This window comes from Trachypithecus francoisi, unplaced genomic scaffold (genome assembly GCF_009764315.1).
Source record: "Trachypithecus francoisi isolate TF-2019V2 unplaced genomic scaffold, Tfra_2.0 Lachesis_group11, whole genome shotgun sequence".
NCBI classification, from domain to species: Eukaryota; Metazoa; Chordata; class Mammalia; order Primates; family Cercopithecidae; genus Trachypithecus; species Trachypithecus francoisi.
This window is the reverse complement of record NW_022681456.1, coordinates 32,893,878-32,916,806: the sequence shown is the minus strand read 5'-3', so window position 1 is coordinate 32,916,806 and position 22,929 is coordinate 32,893,878. Positions and strand designations below refer to the sequence as shown.

Here is a 22,929-nt window from a genome sequence, read left to right as displayed (position 1 = left end):
AAAGCAGAGGGCTGTAAATGTTTCATAAACTTCTCTCTGGGTGCTTGCTCTGGCTGAGAGCCCATTCATAAGCGGAGGCGGCTGAGGGGCAGGTATTGTGCCGGTTACTATAGCATCACCTTGGAAAGGCTCACTTGGTGAGAGCCGCAGCCGAGCTGGGGTGGGGCAGGAGGGGGACGCGGCTGGCTGCAGGGGCTGGAGCTAGGCCACGGATGCTGCTGCTGGTCTCAGGACTTCTGGTGGTCCGGAGTTCATGTTAGCGTCCCCAGCTGCAGCCCAGGGACAGAGAGAGGCTGCGCTCAGTCTGAGAGTGGCTGCCTGAGACAGCGGCCACAGGCTGCTGCAGAGCGTGCAGCTTTTGCAAGGGGCTGAATTCCCAGCCAGGCATCCCTTGGCCTCTTTTTTGGAGGGGTGGGGAGCAGAGAGAGGAGGGAGTTGTCTTGTCTTGGAAGATCCGGGCTGGGTTTCATCTCCTTTTTGATTTTGAGTAGTTCCCTCCATGAGAACTGACTTCCAGGTGTTCACCAAGGGAAACAAGGTGGTCCTCACACTGGAAATGAGAAAGGATGACAGTTTTTGAGACTGACTGTTAACGGCTCAGAGGTACCCTTCATCAAAATGCCTTTTAAAGCATTTGATACCTTCAAAGAAAAAATTCTGAAACCTGGGAAGGAAGGAGTGAAGAACGCCGTGGGAGATTCTTTGGGAATTTTACAAAGGTAAAGTTTGAATGCGAACTTTAGTTCCTTTCTGAGTAGCTTCGTATTGCCAATATGTAAGAGACTTGGTATCACGTTTTTAAAACCACACTTTAATGTGGAGAGGATGGGTCAGATTAGATCCTTCTGGAGCCCCTTCTAGCTCCAGTAGTCTATGCCTGGAGGAAAAACAGATGCATCAAAAGTATTGGGTTGTATTAGGAAAATATCGAGACAAGTATTCTGTTTATATAGCTGGATTAGCACTTTCTGGAGATGATGATATTGCATATGGTATGTTTGGCATTGAATTAGAAAATATTTAGGGAGATAATATTTTATGTTAATTCATTAGTAATGACAAATATAGTTATGCCTTGAACTGAAATAATTTTTATGAGTTTTTCACCGAATCTTTCCACTATAAATGAAAATTAAATATTTGTAATTTTTAGCTTATTTAATAAAATATGTAAAGTGGTTCCTGATTGTATAGTTTGCAAAGAGAAGGATAGTTACACATTAGTTTGAAGGTGGTAACTTAAAAAATTTCTTTAAAGCAGAAAATCTCACATAATTGCAGTGGGAAAATATTAAGTACTATCATTGAATTGAATGAGATTTTAGTCCAAACCAAAAAGTAAATATTTTTTAAAGTAAAATATATTAGTGGAAGGAGAGTTTGCCATAAAAGAATGAATTAATGTGACATTTTAATTTATGAATTTGTATAGACATAGTAAATGCCTTCTCAAATTATATAAATGATTTCATAAGTGGTCCTCATGTGCAAGGTAAAATGACTGCTTTATCTCTCTGATATAAATAAATGTGAAAAATACCTTTGATAAGCTTTTCATTTGCTTGGATGATTATTTCTAATCCTGGTGAGTGAAAATGCCATCTGGTGTGTCCTTTAACTTTTCTGTTATCTCTTAAATTTAAAAACTTTTTCATTTAAAGGACTATTTCCAGGCAATCTGAGATTCATCCCATTTCTTGTGTTTTAAGACACATATGCTACTGTCAGTGTTAAATTTTCCATTGTATCACTGCTAATAAACTTTCCTAATTAAAAAAAGGGTTGGACACCTTATTATTTTAGTAATTAAAGACAAAAAGGCTTCAATCAGACCTACACTGAATTAGCATGTCTAGATGAAAACCTAGCTCAGTGACAGCAGCAGAAACCAGCCAAATATAGAAAAAATTACAATAACATTTTTTTCAGAGTGTTTTATCCTTCCATTGAGCACTCCCCAGGTAACATCTTATTGTGATGGCGTTCATTTGATTAGAAATGCAAAAATAATTTTTGCATAATAAGCACAATAGCTTAATTGGCTTATTCAAGTGATGACAAAGGAATCTGGCAAAGTCAAGAATGAAAACCATAGGCCGGGTGCAGTGGCTCATGCCTGTAATCCCAGCACTTTGGGAGGCGGAGGTGGGAGGATTGCTTGAGGCCAGAAGTTCGAGACTAGCTTGGGGAACATAGAGAGACCATGCCTCTACAGAAATATAAAAAATTAGCCAGCATGATGGCGCATGCCTGTCATCTTAGCTTCCCAAGAAGTGGGAGTATCGCTTGAGCCCAGACATTCAAGGTTGCAGCGAGCCAAGATCGTGCCTCTGTACTCCAGCCAGGGTGACAGAGTCAGACTCTGTCTCAACAAAACAAAATAAAACAAAAAACAAAACAAAATAAAAAAACCCATGATGTTGGGCCATACTCACTATTATAAACAGCAAACTCTGCCTTAGTTTATAAAATACTTGATATAAAAAAATACTTAGGAATTTTCTTTTCAAACTTAAGTTTAATTGCTTTTTTTGAAATTTAATTGCTTTTTTCAATAGGAATTATTGATCTAAGAGCCAGTTTTGCTATGTTGGATTGGAGGAGCCACATGGAGATCTTTTTGTTTACCAAATTGGTTTGCTTAGGGATGTAACAAAATTGGTGATTTTCCAAATTGTGTGACCTCAACCAGAAATTGGGCTATGTGTCTAGGACTGTTTGAACAGTTTCCTGAGAACAATAGAAAAACAGCTAGCACAGTGCTAGGGACAGAGAATGCACTAAACAAATGCTAGATATTGTCACGGTTGTCCTAATTGTAGAATGGCTTTAGAAAAAATAAAGCCAAGGTCAAATCCCTGTTTTCAGTGATCTATAGAGAGAAATTATTGTCAGAAGAGGTGAAAACAGACATTGCTTGAGCGGTGATTCAAGTTGATCCTCAATTCTAGTGAGGAATTATCAAGACCAGCTCTGCCACATGTTTGGCATTAACCACAGCTGTATAAGGTAATTGTATGTAAATGACCCTGCCCAGAGCCTGGCATATACTGGGCATTTCCCTCTCATTTCATTGCTTTTCACGTAAAACCAGTTGACAAAATCCGATGTAAAAAAATCACAAAGAACTCTTTCCTGTTTTGTAGGAGATTTTGGAAGCTAGAAGCCCCTACATTCTAACTTAGAAGGCAGTGTAAATCACAGCTGTCTAATAATGTTTGAGGCTGAGGTCATCATCTAAATGGAATTCTTGAGATGCTTTTTAATCACAGTATTCCTCACGGTCAAGGGAGTGGCAATTGCACAGGGAAGCATTTGAGAGTTCGCACACAGGGTTGATTACAGTCAGGCATGATTAGCCTTCCTGGAAAACAGTCATTGATAAGAAGCAGCTGAGCAATTAATCAGCTAAAGGTAAAATAATATATTAGAAGTGTAGGAAGAAAGAAGATGCACTCATTTATAGTTTAGTATTGAATTATATAGATGACATAGAAAGCATTAAACTTGGAAATTAATGTCTAGAAATTGACATGCAGATTTGTTCAATTTAAATTACAATTTATGTATCCTTTAATTGTTCATGTCTAAAAAACATAATAGTGACAAACAAAACAGTATCTTTCACACACAGTAAACTCATTTAATTCTATTAAAAACCCCATAGAGAGGGGATTACTATAATTACAACTTTTCTTTTCTTTTGAGATAGGGTCTCGCTCTGTTGCCTAGGCTGGAGTGCAATGATGTGATCATAGCTCACTGCAGCCTCGAACTCCTGGCCTCAAGCCATCCTGCCTCCTTGGCCTCCCAAAGTGCTAGGATTACAGGCATGAGCCACAGCATCTAGCAACAATTTTACAGATGAGAAAACTGAGGCACAGAGAGGTTATGTAGCTTGCCCAAGGTCACACAGCTTGTAAATGGCAGAGCTGGGTTTCAAACCAGATGTTCTGTGCCCATCATTCTTAATCACTATATTATGTTACCTCTCTAATCAAGTGTCTTTCCTCTTCCTACTCACTGTCTTGATATTGGGCCGCTTATTTAGAGAGGTATACTTGGACTGCAATGTAGCCAGCAACTTCTGGACCTGCTGGCAAGTATGGGCTATTCTCCTAACTGGTTGTACCTTTATTTGAAGGCTTTCTCCAAGGGAGGCTTAAGGGGAGTCTGGTCTCTTTACACGTATGTCTCTCTTCCCTTTAAATGAAACTAGTCCCTGCATCGTGTCTGTCCTTAGCATCAGGAGTGTGCCAGATATGCACTTCCTGCTCCATCAACAAAGGCGAGTGTGTTAAAGCTTGCTCTGAGATCAGGCGATCCTGGGTTCCAATTGCTGCAGCATCCCTTACTTCCCTGCCTGCATGACCTCAGGTAACTTGGCTGCAATGGGGTGACTCTAGGAAACCAAGTCAGATTACGTCTCACCCCTGCTCAAAGCTACCTCACTCAGAGTTAAAGCCAGTGCCCTTTCAATGGCCTTCAAGGTCCTCTGTGATCTAGGACTTTTGGACGGCTCTCTGAGTTCATCTGTGACATTTACCTACCTCACTCTACTCTGGATTCATGGGCCTCCTGGCTCTTATTAGAACTCCCCAGATCCACTCCTGTCCCAGCTTTCGCCCTGTTTCTTTTGCTTAAATGCTTTCCTCCCAGATAGCCTAATGGCTCATTCCCTCGCTTTCTTCAAGTCTCTGCTCAAAGATCCCCACTTTCCTGGCCATTCTATTTAAACATGGAGCTCACCTGCCCTCCCGCTCCTGCCCTCTTCTCTTTCCCTCTTTCCTGCTTTACTTTACCTCTGTCTTAGGTAGGTTCCCTAAAAAGCACAGCCTGAGACAGGGATTTGGGTAAGCCTATAATGTGATTTAATGAGCTTTTCCTGAAAAACCTGGGAGGGAGTAAAACAAGAAAGGAAAGGAGAGGCTGGGTGAGGTGGCTCACGCCTATAATCCTAGCATTTTGGGAGTCCAAGGCAGGCAGATTGCCTGAGTTCAGGAGTTTGAGACCAGCCTGGGCAATACAGTGAAGCCCCGTCTCTACTAAAAGACAAAAAATTAGCCAGGTATGGTGGCATATGCCTATATTCCTAGCTACTCAGGAGGTTGAGGCAGGAGAATTGCTCGAATCTGGGAGGCGGAGGTTGCAGTGAGCCGAGATCACACCACCGCACTCCAGCCTCGATGACAGAGGGAGACTCCATCTCCGAAAAACAAAAAAAAAAAAAAAAGGAAAGGAGAAAGAGCCAAGCAAGGATGCACGCTCACAATGCCCGGGGCCAGATCCACAGGGGAAGGCTCTGGAGCATAAGCCATGTGCTGGTCCTTCCTTTGGGGCAAGTGGGGCAGCTTTTATATCTCTGCCTCAGTCAGTCATCAGCTCTGGGTTGATGGGGGTGGATGAGGGGTTTATTTGGAGGCCACTGAGCAGTGGGAAGTTCTCCAGGGTACCTCATGCCCAGACTAGAAGCCCAGCCAAGGAGTCACCATGGTGGCAAGGGTCATGGGTCCTGATCCTCAGGAGGAATCAGAACTGTCACCTCATCATGGGAGCAGGAAGAAATGTGTTTGGCACCTGGGTGGCCCACTCGGACATCTCCTGATACTGCCTGGGCTATTTTATTATTTTTTAATTTTAATTTTTAACATAGTAGAGATGGGGGTCTCACCATGTTGATTAGGCTGGTCTTAAACTCCTGGGCTCAGGAGATCTTCCTGCCTTGGCCACCCAAAGTGCTAGAATTACAGACATGAGCCACCGCACCCCGCCTAGTTTTAACTGCAAATGGGAAAATACAGCAACCATGACCCACTAGCAGCTCTGGAAGTAGAATTGTGCTTGCCCATCAAGGGGAACTGGGGAGTGCGCTATGGTGTCTATGACAGCCCGCCCACTGCACCGCTCAGATCAACTTGCTTCTCACATGAAGTTCATGCCATCCAGGTACAGCTTCTCCGATACTCTATGGTTGTAATTGCCGAGGAGCCTTCCAAAGAAGGGTTATTAAGACGGAGTCCAGGTCCCACTGTGGTGACTGGTCCCTCCTCTTCACCCCTTTTGATTCCCCTCACTTCTGTTGGTTTGCCTGATGGGTTGCCCCAGATCTTCATCCCTGAGAAGTCTAAATCCTTGGTTAACATAAACTCACCAGGTCATGGTTGCTGTATTTGCCCACTGAGAGTAAAAAACTAGCCAAGGGAGTATCAGGGGATGTCCCAGCGATCATCTGGGTGCCAAACATATTTCTTCCTGCTCCCATGATGAAGCGACAGTTCTGGTTCCTCCTGAAGATCCGGATCCATGACCCTTACCACTGTAATGACTTCTTGCCATGTCTTCCGGTCTTGGCAAGAGGACCCCAAAGTGGCTGAGCAGCTGTCATAACCATATGTTGACTGAGATTTCCAATGTGTTCCTAAATGGAAGAATTCTTCCTTGTGAATCAGGATTTCTAGACCCTCAGAGCCTAAGTTGAAGAGATGAGACATTTCTCAAGTGGGTTACTGGGAATGATGGTGAGTGGGGCCACTCCTTCTCTCATGCCTTGTTTCTTTGACCTATGTGTTCTGCCCATTGGGCGCACAGCACCATATCATAACTGTTGGGTTTTTTATTCGTTTGTTTGAGATGGAGTCCCGCTCTGTTGCCCAGACTGGATGCAGCGGCTTGATCTCGGCTCGCTGCAACCTCTACCTACTGGGTTCAAACAATTCTCCTGCCTCAGCCTCCTGAGTAGCTGGGATTACAGGCACCCACCACTGTGCCCGGCTAATTTTGTATTTTTAGTAGAGATGGGGTTTCAGCATGTTGGTCAGGCTGGTCTCAAACACCTGACCTCAAGTGATCTGCCTGCCTCAGCCTCCCAAAATGTTGGGATTACAGGTGCATAACTGTTGGTTCATGGAATATACTGCATCCTGGAGTATAGCACCTTACCCTCCCAGGGCTTCATCTCCAAGCTGATGTCGCAGCTGCATCTTTGAGAAACTTCTTCAGAGGCCAGGTGCTGTGGCTCACGCCGGTAATCCCAGCACTTTGGGCGGCCAACACAGGTGGATTATTTGAGGTCAGGAGTTGTAGACCAGCCTGTCCAACATGGTGAAACATGTATGTGTATGTATATGTGTGTGTGTGTGTATATATATGTGTGTGTGTGTGTGTGTATTTGAGATGGAGTCTCACTCTGTCGCCCAGGCTGGAGTGCAGTGGCTTGATCTCTGCTCACTGCAAGCTCCGTCTCCCGTTCACGCCATTCTCCTGCCTCAGCCTGCCGAGTAGCTGGGACTACAGGCGCCCGTCACCACCCCCAGCTAATTTTTTGTATTTTTAGTAGAGATGGGGTTTCACTGTGTTAGCCAGGATGGTCTCTATCTCCTGACCTCATGATCCGCCCTCCTCGGCCTCCGAAAGTGCTGGGATTACAGGCATGAGCCACCGCGCCCGTAATACAAAATTTACTAAAATACAAAAATTAGCCAGCGTGGTGGTGGGTACCTGTAATCCCAGCTACTCAGGAGGCTGAGGCAGGAGAATTGCTTGCTTGAACCTGGGAGGCAGAGGTTGCAGCGAGCTGAGATAGAGCCACTGCACTCCAGCCTGGGTGACAGAGCAACACTCCATCTCAAAAAAAAAAAAAAAAAAAAGCAAAAAAGCTTCTTCAGCTCAGCTCTGGCAGGCTGTCAGCTTCTGGGTGGTGTGGTATATGGTGAGGCTTAGGGATCCCATTGTCATGTGCCCACTGCTATGCCATCTTTGCCATAAATTGGGTGTCTTGGTCTGAGAAGATGTGATGTGAGATCCCATGTTGAGAAATCAGACACTGAATCCTCAGATAGTGATGCTGGCTGAGACTTGTAGTCTGAACAGGCAAACTCATACATGGAGTATTTCAACCCCAGTCAGGATGAATGTCTACCCTTTCCAGGATGGAAGGGGTCTGTTATAAACAACTTGTGACCAAGAAACTTGTTTGTCCCCTCAGGAATTGTGCCATCTCAGGGGCTCAGCATTGGTCTTGTTGCTGACAGCAGCAGGAGCTAGCTCAGTCCTGGTGAGTGGAAGGCCCGACACAGCCTCCATCCCTACTGCCATGGTTACTCAGTTCACAAGTGCACTGCTCTAGCACTGGGTGGCTGAGTATGGAAGCTGGCTGACATCAACTGGCCAAGTCAGCCTGCCTATCGTCTGTTTTATGCCTCTTCCAAGTGGCATGTGATAATGTGCAATCAGGAGAGCTCATACGAGGCATCCACTCTTATAGACTGATCCACCTCCCTTCCCCAGATCTTCTTCCCAGTCCTCCAATATTGCTTTTTCTCCCGACTTCCAGTGAAGTCATTCTCCACTGCCTTTGAGTCCATGCATATCCCTACCTTTGAATGTTTCTCTTTTCATACAAAATGTGTGGCCAGGAGACTGCTCAAAACTCTGCCTAATGGGAGGCTTTCCCCCTCACTGTCCTTCAGGGCCATCCCTGGGGGAGCTGGAGTATAGCAGCAGTCCATTTGCAACACGCTGTAATATACCAAATTGACCAGCTCTGGACCAAACTCAGATTTTTTCCTCCTGTAATTTGTTCACGGGTGTGAGCTCATGGGGAGGCACTGGTACAGCAGATATGGGTCATGTGGAAACCTGGCCCCTCTCACATGGGCTTACTTGTGTCCTGTGGCCCTGCTGGTGTTAGATTCCAGATGGATCACTTCCATCTCATGATGAACAGTTGGACATCGCAGGTCTGATAGTACCTAGCTCATGATAGGTCGTTTTGGCTGCATGGCCTCTTCATATTGCATGGTCAGATGCTGTGTCTCCACCAGGACTCAGTAACATGCCATGACTTGTTTTCTATCTGTTGTATATTTCTCTACTATAGATGATATGGCTTTGTCCCAGAATCCTAAGGCTTTGTGCTATATTTCTCCTATTGAGTTTTGACAGAAACCTCATATAGTGTCTTTTCCTATTCAGATGACTTTAGTGCCAAGGGTATGCTGGAGAATACAGCCCTAGTGGCAAGATCACTCTTATTGCAGCCTGGACTTGCTACAGAACATTTTCTTGGTTTTGGGTTTCATTAAAAACCAGCAGTTTTTTTTATGTCATGGAATAAGTGGGTTAGAACAATATTCCCAAGTGCTGAATACACTCCCTCAAAAACCCAAAGAGGTCTGCCAACCATTGTGCTACTTCCTTAGTGGCAGGAAGTTCAAAGCACAATAACTTTTCCTTCACTTTGAAGGGAATGTTCTGGAATGTCTCGAACACTAGACACCTGTGAACTTCACCCATGTGATGGACCTGTGATCTTTGTAGCAATTTTTTCCCACCCTTTGAAGCACACATGTCTTACTGAGGCATCCAGAGTACTTGTCAGTTCTTGCTCCTGAGGTCTGAAAACATAATGTCATCTATTGGTCATAATAGATCAATGTGATGTTCTGCAGCTGGTCCAGAAGGTCTCTCTGACTATATTATGAGAGAGAACAATCCACGGATATATGCTGTCGTTCATCTTATGTCATTGTGAACTTCTTAGCCTCCTTTCTAGATCAAGACAGGCAAGCTATGTACATGAGTTAAGAGTGTGGTAGTTCCCTGTCATCCACCATGATCCCTTCTTTTTTTTTTTTTTCAGGGGCCTAGGCTGATGAATTACATTGGGATCTAATGGGGGCTACCACCTCTGCATCCTTTAAATCTCTGAAGGTGCAATAATCTCTGTCATTCTGCATAATATAATACTGTTTTTGATTTATCTTCTTACCCAGGGATGACAGTTTTAAGGATTTCCATTTGACTTTTTTTCTATTACAATAGCTTTTATTCTACAAGTCAAGGAACCACTGAAAGCGTTTTCCAAATGCTAGGTGTCTGTCTTCCAATTATACATGTGGGAATCATACATGGGGAAATGACCATTGGGTGGGTCCAGGAACATGAACTCACTATGAGACGAACCTGTGCCAGGACTCCACTTATTACTTGACCCTCATAAGCCTCACTCTAACGGAGGCAGGATAGTGCTATAAATCCTTGAGTATCAACATCAGCTTGCCCCTTTACTCAAAAGTCTGCAAAAGATCGAGGTGTTTCTCTTTCTTCTGTGTATGTTTACCCAAATTAATGGTGGTAGACTCCTTCGGGGAAGGACTGTGGGCATCACGACTGCATTTTCTTCTGCGGTGTTGCAGATTCCTTAGTCATGGAACCTTCAGTCTTCTCCTTCAGTCTTCAGCAAGAGAATGTGACTTTCCATTGGGGTGACCAGCCTCAGCCCACTGCTCATTCATCAGCTCTTGATCTTTTCTGGTTTTATGTATATGAAACAATACCCTTATTGGCTGCCCATTTTTTTTTGCTCCTTGGAGCTCCATGTTCTGTGAGTCATCTCTGAGATTCCTATGGGCTGATTCCCTAACTGTCATTCTGAATTTCCTGCCCTTACTTATGATGGTTAAGTGCTGCCAATCATCCCAGTTGCCACTGGTTCTTGAGCAGCACCTCCTACGATAAGCCTCAGCCAGCAGAGAACAGCAGCTTCTGAGCATCTCAGTGTGCTGGTGGCCCCATCACCACTGCATTCCTTATTGTCTTAGGAGCAGGAGTATTCCTCAGGCCTTCCGAGGAATATAGTTCGTTTGTGGGTTTTCTGGTCTTACATAGAGAATCCATTCCTGCATAGTCATTTATTTGAGCCTTTTGATCTTTCTTTATAATCTGCTAAAACAGTTCCCAACATTTCTCATTTAAAAAAAAATAAGTTAAAGAGAGACCTTTTAATTGATCAAGAGTGTGATCCACATTAAAGATAGAACAATTACAGAATTCTTATATTCCAAATAACAGAGATCAAAACTTTACTTAAAGGAATAGAACATAGCCAGTTTAATTATCAGCAATTTGTCACTATGACTGGTTCAAATTCAGCAATTTTTCTACCAGGCGTTAAAAAATGAAATAGGCTTGTAAATTAGATTTATATAACAATGAAGGAAAAGAGAGGATGTAGACCTGGACCAACCCAAGTCAGGACACTCTTGTGGCCTTGGGCGTTCTCTCCTGGAATGGATAATTTTTTATTCATTTATTTATTTATTTATTTGAAACAGGGTCTCACTCTGTCACCTAGGCTGGAGTGCAGTGGCACAATCATACCTCACTGCAGCCTCAACCTCCCAGGCTCAAGCGATCCTCCCACCTCAGCCTCCTGAGTAGCTGAGACTACAGTTGCGAGCCACCATGCTTGGCTAATTTTTAAAGTATTTTGTAGAGACGAAGGTCTCGCTATGTTGCCTAGAATGGTCTCGAACTCCTGGGCTCAAGCCATCCTCCCAACCTCAGCGTGCCAAATTGCTGGGATTACAGGCGTGAACCACTGTGCCCAGCTTTCAAGTTATTTTTTTTTAAAGTCATGGTGGTCATATCCTATATCTCTGTGTACAATGTAATAATGACTAGAAATTAGTACAGAATTACATTTTAAAATCACCAGGCTCCTCTGGACATCTCTATTTTGTTTAAGTTTCCAAGAACTATATTAGCAGTTTATCAGGAACATTTCTCTTAAGGCCTTTGCCAGGATGTTAGACCCTGTGTCATGGAACCATCCCCCCTTTATTAGTTTCCTAGGGCTGCTGTAACAAAATACCACAAACCGGGTGGCTTAAAACAACAGAAACTTATTCTCTTACAATTCTGGAGTCCAGAAGTCCAAACACAAGGTGTTGGCAGGGTCAAGTTCCCCCGAAGGCTCTGAAGGAGGCCTCATGCTTGCCTCTTTCTGGCTGCTGGTAGCTGCTGGGAATCCCAGGCATGTCTTGGCTTGTGGATGCATCACTCCAATTCCTGCATTTGTTGTCACATGGCCTTCTCCCCTGGTGTCTGGGTCTATGTGTTCAAATTCCCCTCTTCTTATAAGGACACCAGTCATGAAATTAATCTAGGATGACATCATGTTAACTTGATTACATCTGTGAAGACCCCATTTCCAAATAAGGAATTGGGGGTTAGAACATCAACATATCTTTTTTGGAGGACACAATTCAATCACCTACCATATTGACGAAGTCTCCCTTATCCAACTTTACTACCCTACTCCCTCGAAATCTAGAACATTCAGGATCCATTCCCGGGCATACTTTCCTGCCTCTTGATGTAAATGTTCATCAGATTCTACCACTCCTGTTCCCGGTATCTTTTCTTAGCTCAAAAGTGTATTTTCTCATCCAAAGTTTATATTCTCTCTTTTTCCAACTTCTCCCAAATACTTTTACAACAATCAGATTTTCTAAGTGCTTCTTAAAGGTTAGTAGGGTCTATAGATTCAATACCTACAGAGTAAAGCAACCATATTATATATCTTGACATAGACATACTACATATTAACAAATAGAAATAGTCTCCACTTCTGCAAGGAAATATGTTGTATCATTTAACATTCTTAGTTGCAATCAACAGAATCCACTGTAGCTAAAGGGGAATGAAATTTAGTAAAGAATGTTAGGAATTGGGCCGGGTGGAGTGGCTCACCCCTGTAATTCCAGCACTTTGGGAGGCCGAGGTGGGTGGTGGATCACCTGAGGTCAGGAGTTTGAGACCAGCCTGGCCAACATGGTGAAATCCCATCTCTACTAAAACGACAAAAATTAGCTGGGCATGGTGGTGCATGCCTGTAATCCCAGCTACTCAGGAGGCTGAGGCAGGAGAATTGCTTGAACCCAGGAGGCAGAGGTTGCAGTGAGCCGAAATTGCACCACTGCACTCCAGCCTGGGCGACAGAGCAAGACTCCATCTCAAAAACATAAATAAATAAAAAATAAAAGAATGTTAGGAATTGTTCAACTTCCTGGAAGGATCAGGTCTGGATGCTCTATCTCCAGGAAAAAAGCGGCAGAGAACACATACCACTAGACTGTTCTGGATAAAACACAACTGCCACCACTGCCTGCCTCTAAGTGCTGATTATATTCATGACTTGTTCCAGAAATTCTGCCACAGCAGTCACAGAGGAGCCAGTTGCCTCTGTTGCATTCGAAACCATCTGCACTACCATTCCCCCGCATGCTGTATCCTCTTCTGGTTCTGTCCTGTATCTAAATCTTATTCAAGTGCTTCGGATTTAGCAGAGTTCACCTCTCATGACTTCATTGTAGCTGCAAGAGAGTCTAGGAAAAGTAGTTTTTTTGGTTTTGTTTTGTTTTTGATTTTTTTTTTTTTTTTTTTGCTGCTCCAGCAAGATTCAAAATATCAAGAAGTCATTAAGATATTCGACAGTGGGGCCGGGCGCGGTGGCTCAAGCCTGTAATCCCAGCACTTTGGGAGGCCGAGACGGGCGGATCACGAGGTCAGGAGATCGAGACCATCCTGGCGAACACTGTGAAACCCCGTCTCTACTAAAAAAAAAAAAAAATACAAAAAAAAAAAAAAAAGATATTCGACAGTGGTAAATGATGGTTGTCTGCTCCGTATGTGTGCTACTAGTCTAATTTTTATTTTTCAACTTTTGATACAGACATGAGTATAAAACATATTTTTCTTATGTTTTGATTTTAACTACTAGAAAAGTAACAGTGCAAGTATAATGTTAAATGGCAACTGAGCTCACTGTGGAAGTGACAATAGGGAGTGGTGGGAACTGTGGTAAAATGAGAGCCAATTGTAGCCATGACAGAGTGAGAGCTTGATAATTTCAGGTCTTCAGATTTTTCAGAATAAACAAGAAATCCAAGGTTTTATATGTTTGCTTGTTTCTGCTTTTTTGAGCTATCTTCTGATATTTATTTATTTATTTAATACAATTTTAAAAAGTAGAGATGGGGGTCTCACTATGTTGCCCAGGCTGGCCTCAAACTCCTACCCTCAAGCAATCCTCTCACCTTGGCCTCCCAAAGTTCCAGGATTACAGATGTGAGCCACTATGCTGGGCCTTGGTTTTTAAACTCTTGTCAATTAATCTAAATTCTTTTTTTTTTTTTTTTTTTGAGATGTAGTTTTGCTCTTGTCACCCAGGCTGGAGTGCAAAGGCATGATCTCAGCTCACTACAACCTCTGCCTCCTGGGTTCAGGTGATTCTCCTCCTCAGCCCCCTGAGTAGCTGGGATTACAGGTGTGCACCATCATGTCTAGCTAATTTTGTATTTATAGTAGAGACGGAGTTTTGCCATGTTGGCCAGGCTGGCCTTGAACTCCTGACCTCAGGTGATCTGCATGCCTTGGCCTGCCAAAGTGCTGTGGTTACAGGCATGAGCCACCGTGCCCGGCCAATTAATCTAAATTCTAAGAAAAAAAAAAAAAGCAAAAACCCATACACACATTCCACCAGATAAACAAAACACGGTTATGGGTCACATATGGCCATTGGGCTGTCAGCTTGTCATCTGTGACTTAGGCTTTTTAAAGCCCTAGAGACTATCTTTTTTTCCTCTTGTTCATCTAATGATCCCTGCTGAGGTAAGGAGCAGTGACTCTCTGCTTAAATGGGGGGAGAGGAAAGGGTCAAATTACCAGGAGAAAACAAAAACAGCCTAGGTTAATACCTCTAAATCTATGAAGCTGGGCTGAGTGCTAGGAATTTTTGGTTCCTGACTTTCTGAACTTACAATCTACCGGAAGAGGCAAATATCAATTTTAAAAATGAGACACATAGGTACTGTGAGAGCATTGACTGGGCTGGAGTTGACCAGGTGCACTTTATTGAGCTCCTTTTGAATGTGATGTGCTGAAATCCATGCTGATAAGATCCTATTTCAAATCTCAAACTAGCTCTGGGGATCGTATTTTAAATCCTCCTTCCCCTCTTTAAAATGACCATTTATTGATTCTTTATCAAGTGCTAGGAATTAGGCTGTTTTGTGACTCGGTCTTATTTAACGTTCACGGTAGTCCTATCTTCCTCTCATAAATGAGGGAACTGAGGTTGAGGGAAGTTAGGTAATTTGCTCAAGGCCACATACCTAATAGACACCACAGTCAGCATTGAACCCAGGACCGTCTGTCTCCAGGGCATGTTCTCTTAATCTCACTGCAATACTGCTTCTCCAGAACCTTTTTAAAAAAGTCTCTATAGGTAAAGCACTCGCTATTTGTCAGGCGCTTTCTGATTAGTTCCTGTGGCACACTGGTAGCAATAGGCTGGATAGCAAATCTCAGTTGTGTTCTCCCTTCACCAACCGCAGCTAGATGATCCTTGGGCAATTTTTTTCGTTTTGTTTTATTTTGTTTTTAAGACAGAGTTTTCACTCTGTCACCCAGGCTGGAGTGCAGTTCACTGCAACCTCCACCTCCCAGGTTCAAGTGATTTTCCTGCTTCAGTCTCCTGAGTAGCTGGGATTACAGGCACTTGCCAGCACATGCAGCTAACTTTTTTGTATTTTTAGTAGAGACGGGTTTTCACCACGTTGGCCAGGCTGGTCTTGAACACTGACCACAGGTGATCCACCTATCTTGGCCTCCCAAAGTGTTGGGATTACATGCGTGAGCCACTGTGTCCAGCTGGGCAAGGTTTTAAAAATTCTGAGTCTCAGTCTTCTGAGCTGTAAGATGGAGGTAAGTCCTATTTGTCAAGACTATTTTGAGGATTAAGGGAGATAATATATATTTTATAGAAACCTCACGGAGCATCTAGAATGTAGCAAGTAGTCAATGTCCTTCAGTTAATTTTCTTCTAGTAGAAGAGCAACTCAAAGATTATGTAAAAGACAACATGAGCTAAATGGGACCTTTTCGGAGGGCAAATTTGAATGCTGTATTTGTTTGCTAGGGCTGCCACAACAAAATACTACAGACTGGGTGGCTTAACCAACAGAAATTTATTTTCTCTCTGTTCTGGAAGCTAGAAGTCCAAGATCAAGGTTTGATTTCTCCTGAGGCCTTTGTCCTTGGCTTGCAGATATTGCCTTCTTGCTATGTCCTCAGATGGCCTTTCTCTATGCATATGCATCCCTGGTGTCTCTGTGTGTCCACGTCTCTTTTTATTTATGTATTTTTTTTGAAACAGGGTCTCCCTCTGTCACCCAGCCTGGAGTGCATAGTTTACTGCAATGTCCAACTCCTGGGCTTAAGCGATCCTCTCCCCTCAGCCTCCCAAGTAACTGGGACCACAGGCATCCATGCCACCACACCTGGCTCAAATGTCCTCTTCTTATAAGGACTTCATTCATATTAGATTAGGGCCCGCCCTAAGGGCCTCATTTAACCATAATTACTTCCTTAAGCACCTTATCCTAAATATAACCATGTTTGGTGGTACTGGGGGTTAAGAGTTCAACACATGAATTTTGGGGCACACATTTCAGTTCATACCAAATACGGTGAGCAAGCAAATTGATTTAAAAATATTGTTATATATATATTTAGCTTTAGACAGGGTCTGTCTATATTGCCCATGCTGGTCTCAAACTCCTGGGCTCAAGGGATCCTCCTGCCTCAGCCTCCCAAACTGCTAGGATTGTAGGCATGAGCCACCACACCCAGCCAGTAAATGGATTTTTAAAATTATCTGCAAGTTCTCTCACTTTGTGCTCCAAGTGTTGATCTTATTACCTATGAAACAAAACAAAACAAAACCTTTTCTGCAATTAGTGGGAACATTTGAATTGCAAAGAAATAGTTCTTTAAGTGCCTAAGGGTTAATTAGCATATCTTAGGCAATTAGACTCCTGGGGCTTGGATGTTTGCTGGACAACTGTGTCTGAGAACAGAGAGCAGGCACCTCCCTAGTGTGCAGAGGGCCAGCAGTCCGCAGACCGCAGCTGTCTATATTTGGAGAAACAAGAATGAGAATGTCACTCTGGAAAGAATGAAGATTCTCTGATCTAAAAGATCAACTGCAGTCAAGCAGAGAAGGAAAAATGAATGGGATAAATAGCTGTTAGGGATAATTAAAGTCCTCCAACTCCTAAGAAATGAGTTCGTTTTTCTTCTCTTATTCTTAAATAACTTTCTCCTCTCCTCCCCTTTTTATAAAGCTTTTTTTTTTCTTTTTTCTTTTTTTTCTGGGCAGGGATGAATAGATCCTTGACCCTGTCTATAAGTGCTTCAAGCCAGGAATGATGTCTGGAATTGATCCACCAATTCCATTCAGTTGGACAAGGATTCATTGTTTCCAGGCATGATGCGGAACACGGAGAATAAAGATGAGTTGGAAATGGTCCTGGGATCAGGGAGACCTTCATTCATATATGGACACGACACAAATCTGACTTTTTTTTTTCCCCCCCAAGACAGAGTCTTGCTCGGTCACCCAGGCTGGAGTGCAATGGTGCCATCTCGGCTCACTGCAACCTCCACCTCCCAGGTTCAAGAGATTCTCCTGCCTCAGCCTCCCGAGTAGCTGGGATTACAGGTGCCTGCCACTGTGCCCAGCTGATTTTTGTATTTTTAGTAGAGACGGGGCTTCATTTACCATGTTGGTCAGGCCTATCTCGAACCCCTAACTTCATGTGATCCACCCACCTCAGCCTCCCAAAGTGCTGGGATTACAGGCATGAGCCACCGTGCCTAGCTCAAATCAGTGGCTATTTACTTAGCACCTATGCTGCTAAATGAAAATGACTCTAACTCCATGTGAGAAGTGCTCTAACAGAGGAATGTGTAAAACGCTAAGGAAACACCAGGGATGGCAGAGACCGTAACGTTCAGGCAATGTCTATTCATTTATTGGCGGTAATGTGTTAGTCTTTGTAGGGTAGGCTCATGTATCTCTGTGAGATAAATGTTTATTATACAGAAGAAGATATGTGAGATTCAGAGAGGCCAGGTTATTTGCCCCCAAGTCACACAGCTCGATTATCAGTGGCAGAGCTGGAAATCAAATCCAGATTATCTGACTGCCCAGAGTCTGGTGTGTTCCATGATACAGGGTGAGGGTGAGGGTGAGGGTGAGGGGGTGCTTAGTCTTCCTCTGTGAGTTAGGCTATACAAGAAATGGCCTGCTATTTGAATGCTTTTAAAACAAATCAAATCTGGCCAGGCACAGTGGCTCACACCTATTAATCCCAGCACTCTGGGAGACTGAGGTAGGTGGATTGCTTGAAGCCAGAAGTTCAAGACCAGCCTGGCCAACATGCTGAAACCCTGTCTCTACTAAAAATACAAAAATTAGCCTACATCTATAATCTCAGCTACTTGGGAGGCTGAGGCACGAGAATTGCTTGAACCTGGGAGGCAGAGGTTTCAGTGAGCCAAGATTGTGCGACTGCACTCCAACCTGGGTAACAGAGCAAGACTCGGTCTCAAAAAAATAAATAAAATGAAACAAATCAAATCTGCCTCTGAGCCCCCTGCCTGGGGGAAGTTAGATTTCTGTTCATTTTAGTGCTCCGCCTTTGCCACAGCAAGGTTGTGCAAAAGGACTCACAGACAACTCAGGAGGTCCTGCTAGTTGTTGATCCTCATTTGCTCCTGAGCCCATGATCCCTTGAAGTGGTGGCTCAGCTGCCACTTTGGGCAAAGGAAAGTGAGATCCTGTGCTCAGACCCCTCCCCACAGCTCCCAATATCCCGTCTCCAACTGGAGAGCTGCTGTAAGGGGCTGGCTTCAGGTCAGCCAGCTATAGGTCCTGCTTCCTGGGGAGCCCACAGCTCCTTCTTTCAGGGCCTACCCTTTGATCATTACTTTCCCCTTCTTTCTCTCCATCTCCCATACTGTATGTCTTCCCTCCGGAAAGTCTCAGGATATCTAAGATGGCACTGTGCACACAGATCGTGCTTGTGTTGGTTGAGGTCTTCCAAGAAAGCAGATACCAAGACAGAACTTGGAACATACGAGACATGGTCTCGCTCTGTTTCCCAGGCTGGAGTGCAGTGGCACAATCACAGCTCACTGCAGCCTCAAACTCTTGAGCTCAAGTGATCTTCCTGCCTCAGCCTCCCAAAGTACTTGGATTACAGGCATGAGTCACTACACCTGGCCAAGAGATTTATTGAGGGAAAATGGGGAAGGAGCTGGAGGAGGCTGGGAGAGTGTTCAAACTGCTACCTGTGTAGGAGAGAAGGAAAGAAGAAAAGCCAGGTGAGAAGACTTTCAGACTATACTGCAATACTGGGAAGTTTTGTCATGGCCAGTGGGGAGTCCTGGAGCAGGCACTGTCAGAGGAGTCCTGCCTCTGGCAGGAAAGAACGGCCTCACATCCCTGAGGTGCTCAGTTCTTGGCGGAAGAGCAGCCTATGAGAAAGAAGCGCTGTCCCCACGCCAAATGGGTGGTTGATTCAGAGCACAGCAGCTGGGGCTGTCAGCAATTAAGCACTGCAAAGCCCCACAGCGCTTTCGGTTTTCATTAGCCTTCATCTAAAGCATCTGCATGCATATAGAGAGGGCTAAGCTTATGACAGGTGACACTTTATTAATAGCAATAGTGATAGTACTTACCACCTATTAATATAAAGCACTTTTTACATACCAGGCACTGCCATGAATCATTTGCATGCATCAATCATTGAACAACCCTATGAGATACCCATTACGATTAGCCCAGTTTACAGATAGGGATTCTTACAGGCTGAATTGTGTCTTCATATGAATCTGCCCAAATTCATTATGGTGAAATTCTAACCCTCAGTACCTCAGAATATGACTGCATTTGGAGATAGGGTCTCTAAAAAGGTAATTAAGGTTAAATGAGGTCCTTAGGGTAGGCCCTAATAGAATATGACTGATGTCCTTATAGGAAGAAAAAATTGGGACACACAGATCCATAGAAGGAAGACTACGTGAAGGCACAGGGGTAAGAGCCATCTGCAAGCCAAAAAGAAAGGCCTCAGAAGAAACCAAGGCCTGCTGAAACCTGGATCTCAGATTTCTGGCTCTAGAACTGTAGGAAAATACGTTTCTGTTGTTTTAAGGCACCTAGTTTGTGGTACGTTGTTACAGCATCCCTGGAAGACTAGTAGAAGGTCAAGTAACTTAGCCAAAGTCACAGAGCTAGCACGTGGGAGACAGCACTGGGTGTCTCTCAGCCCATTCTCTTACCGTGCTCTTCTGAGTCATGGTGGCTGGTCAAGGACTACAAAGTAACAGGTACAGATGACAAAGTGACTCAGGAAGATCATTGAGAAGGAGCACGGCCTGGTGTGCTGGGGACACACAGGAAAGGGGCCCAAGGGACCTAGACAGGAAAGGAGAAGGGTTTCATATCTTGCCTCTACCCACTAAGGGCTGTGTGACCTTGGCCGGTTTGTTCTTGCCTTCTGAACTACAGTTGTATTTTGTATCAAATGGGAGTATTAGATTTCCCATGTCTCACTGAGCTGAATTAGTGATCAAATAAGAGAATTACATGAAGGCATCTATAGAGGAGGGCAGAGGGAAAGAACTGAATTTGCCTCATACAAGTATTGCTGTGGTTGTTACATATTATCCTTGTTTTAGCTGCTAGAAATATTCTATTATAGTAATGTGTCAACATTAGAGCGTCAGTTTTCTTTCTTCTTCTTCTTCTTCTTCCTTCTTCTTCCTTCTTCTTCTTCTTCTTCTCTTCCTTCTTCCTTCTTCTTCTTCTTCTTCCTTCTTCTTCTTCTTCTTCTTCTTCTTCTTCTTCTTCTTCTTCTTCTTCTTCTTTCTTCTTCTTCTTCTCTCACTCTGCTGCCCAGGCTGGAGTACAGTGGTGTGATCTTGGCTCACGGGAAACTCTGTCTCCCGGGTTCAAGTGATTCTCATGCCTCAGCCTCCAGGGTAGCTGAGACTACAGGTGCACACCACCATGCCTGGCTAATTTTTGCATTTTTAGTAGAGACGGGGTTTTGCCATGTTGGTCAGGCTGGTCTCGAACTCCTGACCTCAGGTGATCTGCCCACCTCAGCCTCTCAAAGTGCTGGGATTACAGGCATGAGCCACCACGCCAGGCCTAGAGCATCAGTTTTCCATGCAACTTAAGTTATACATATTTGGTTGCCAGAAATTCATGGAGACTACTAGGGCGGCCCATTATAAAGTCCTATCATCTAACTGCCTCTCAGAGCTAATGGCATCAATGCTTAGTCTAGCATCCTAGACTCATTAAGTGACGGTGAGGATTAATGTAATAAAAATAGCTGGCATATGTCACTTTTTAATGTGTGGCAAGTTCTGTTCTAAATTACCTAAGTTTAATAACTCATTTATGACAATCCTAAGAACAACGCTATGAAGAAGAAACTATTATAATTCCTAGCTTGCAGATGAAGAAACTGAAGTCCAGGGAGGTTAAGTAATTAGGCTGAAGTCACACAGCTGAGTAGGCGGGAGACTCAACATTTAAAGTACATGAGCTCCTCAGTTGGACATAAATTGGAGAAGTGAGGCATCCAAGATGGCGTCAAGTTTTTTTTTTTTTTTTTTTGAGATGGAGTCTCACTGTCACCAAGACTGGAGTGCAATGGTGCAATGTCAGCTCACTGCAACCTCTGCCTCCCAGGTTCAAGTGATTCTCCTGCCTCAGTCTCCTGAGTAGCTGGGACTACAGGTGCATGCCACCATACCCGGCTAATTTTTGTATTTTTAGTAGAGACAGGGTTTGCCATGTTGGCCAGGCTAGTCTCGAACACCTGACCTCAGCTGATCCACCTGCCTCGGCCTCTCAAAGTGCTGGGATTACAGGCATGAGTCACCGCACCCAGCCTGATGGCTTCAAGATTTTTGCTGGAGCAACCAAAGTTGCAAAATTGTCATTACTTATGATGAGAATGACTTCAGGAATTATATATATATTTTTTGGGGAAGTCAGTTTGGACATGTCAAATTTAAGCTGCCTTTTAGGTGTCCAAGGAGAGGTCAGATAAGGCTAGTTATAAAGATTGGGAGCTGTTAGCATATACATGGTATCCAAAGCCCAGAGCCAGCTTAGATGACCTAGAGGGCATAGAAAGAAAGCAAGAGACCTGAGAACGGAGTCCTAGGCATTCTAGTGTATATAGGTGGAGGAAAGAAGGAATCAGCTACAAGAGACAAAAGAGAAGAATTAGGAGGATGACCAAGTGTTTTCCTGGAAGAACATAAAATGGCCAAGGAAGAGAAAGTGGTCAATTGTGTAAAATGCTGCTGCTAGGTTGATTAAATCGGATGAGGACTGAAAATGACCTTTGGACTGAGCCATGAGGAGAGCATCGATAACCTTAAGAAGAGCAGTTTTGTGGGCTCAGGTTGGGAATACCTGGCTGGAGTGGGTCCAGGAGAGAACAAGAGGAGAGGAATTGAAATCATTTCTTTCTTAAAAAAGGAAAATGAGGCCGGGCGCGGTGGCTCAAGCCTGTAATCCCAGCACTTTGGGAGGCCGAGACGGGCGGATCACGAGGTCAGGAGATCGAGACCATCCTGGCTAACACAGTGAAACCCCGTCTCTACTAAAAATACAAAAACTAGCCGGGCGAGGTGGCGGGCGCCTGTAGTCCCAGCTACTCGGGAGGCTGAGGCAGGAGAATGGCGTAAACCCGGGAGGCGGAGCTTGCAGTGAGCTGAGATCCGGCCACTGCACTCCAGTCCGGGCGACAGAGCGAGACTCCGCTTCAAAAAAAAAAAAAAAAAAAAAAAAAAAGGAAAATGAGAAATAGGAGGATAACTGAAAGAGAAAATGTATTTTATTTTAGATTCTAATATGGGAGGAATAAAAGCTTATTTATAGGCAACAGGAATGATCTATTATACTAGGGAGGAGAACATAATGGATGAAGTGTGGGGGTGGGGATTTCTGGAGCAATATTCATGAGGGGATAAAAAGGGACGAGATCTAGTGTCCAGGGAGAGGGGCTGGTCTTAGCTAGAAGCATGGACAACTGTGGATGAACACATAGACCCCATCAGTATAAATGCAGGCTGGCAGGTAGATACATCGGTAGGGAAATGGTTAGAGTTCTTTTCCAATTGCTTTAATGTTCTGGCACATTTACTAAGCTTCTACTCTGGGCTCACAAGTTGAAACTGAAAGCTCCTTCCCATGTTTTACCGTCGTTTTTC

General features: G+C 44.0%; 1 protein-coding gene across 2 annotated transcripts in view; it reads left to right on the top strand.

The window, feature by feature from the left end:
- The first annotated feature begins 261 nt into the window (after positions 1-261).
- Positions 262-22,929, top strand: part of SLC17A8 (solute carrier family 17 member 8) — a 66,500-nt gene continuing 43,832 nt past the window's right edge. For both annotated transcript variants that reach the window (XM_033220919.1, XM_033220920.1), the window contains exon 1: positions 262-719. In XM_033220919.1, coding sequence (XP_033076810.1) covers positions 619-719 — 101 coding nt within the window. In that variant the 5' untranslated portion in view covers positions 262-618. The remainder of the gene's footprint in view (positions 720-22,929) is intronic.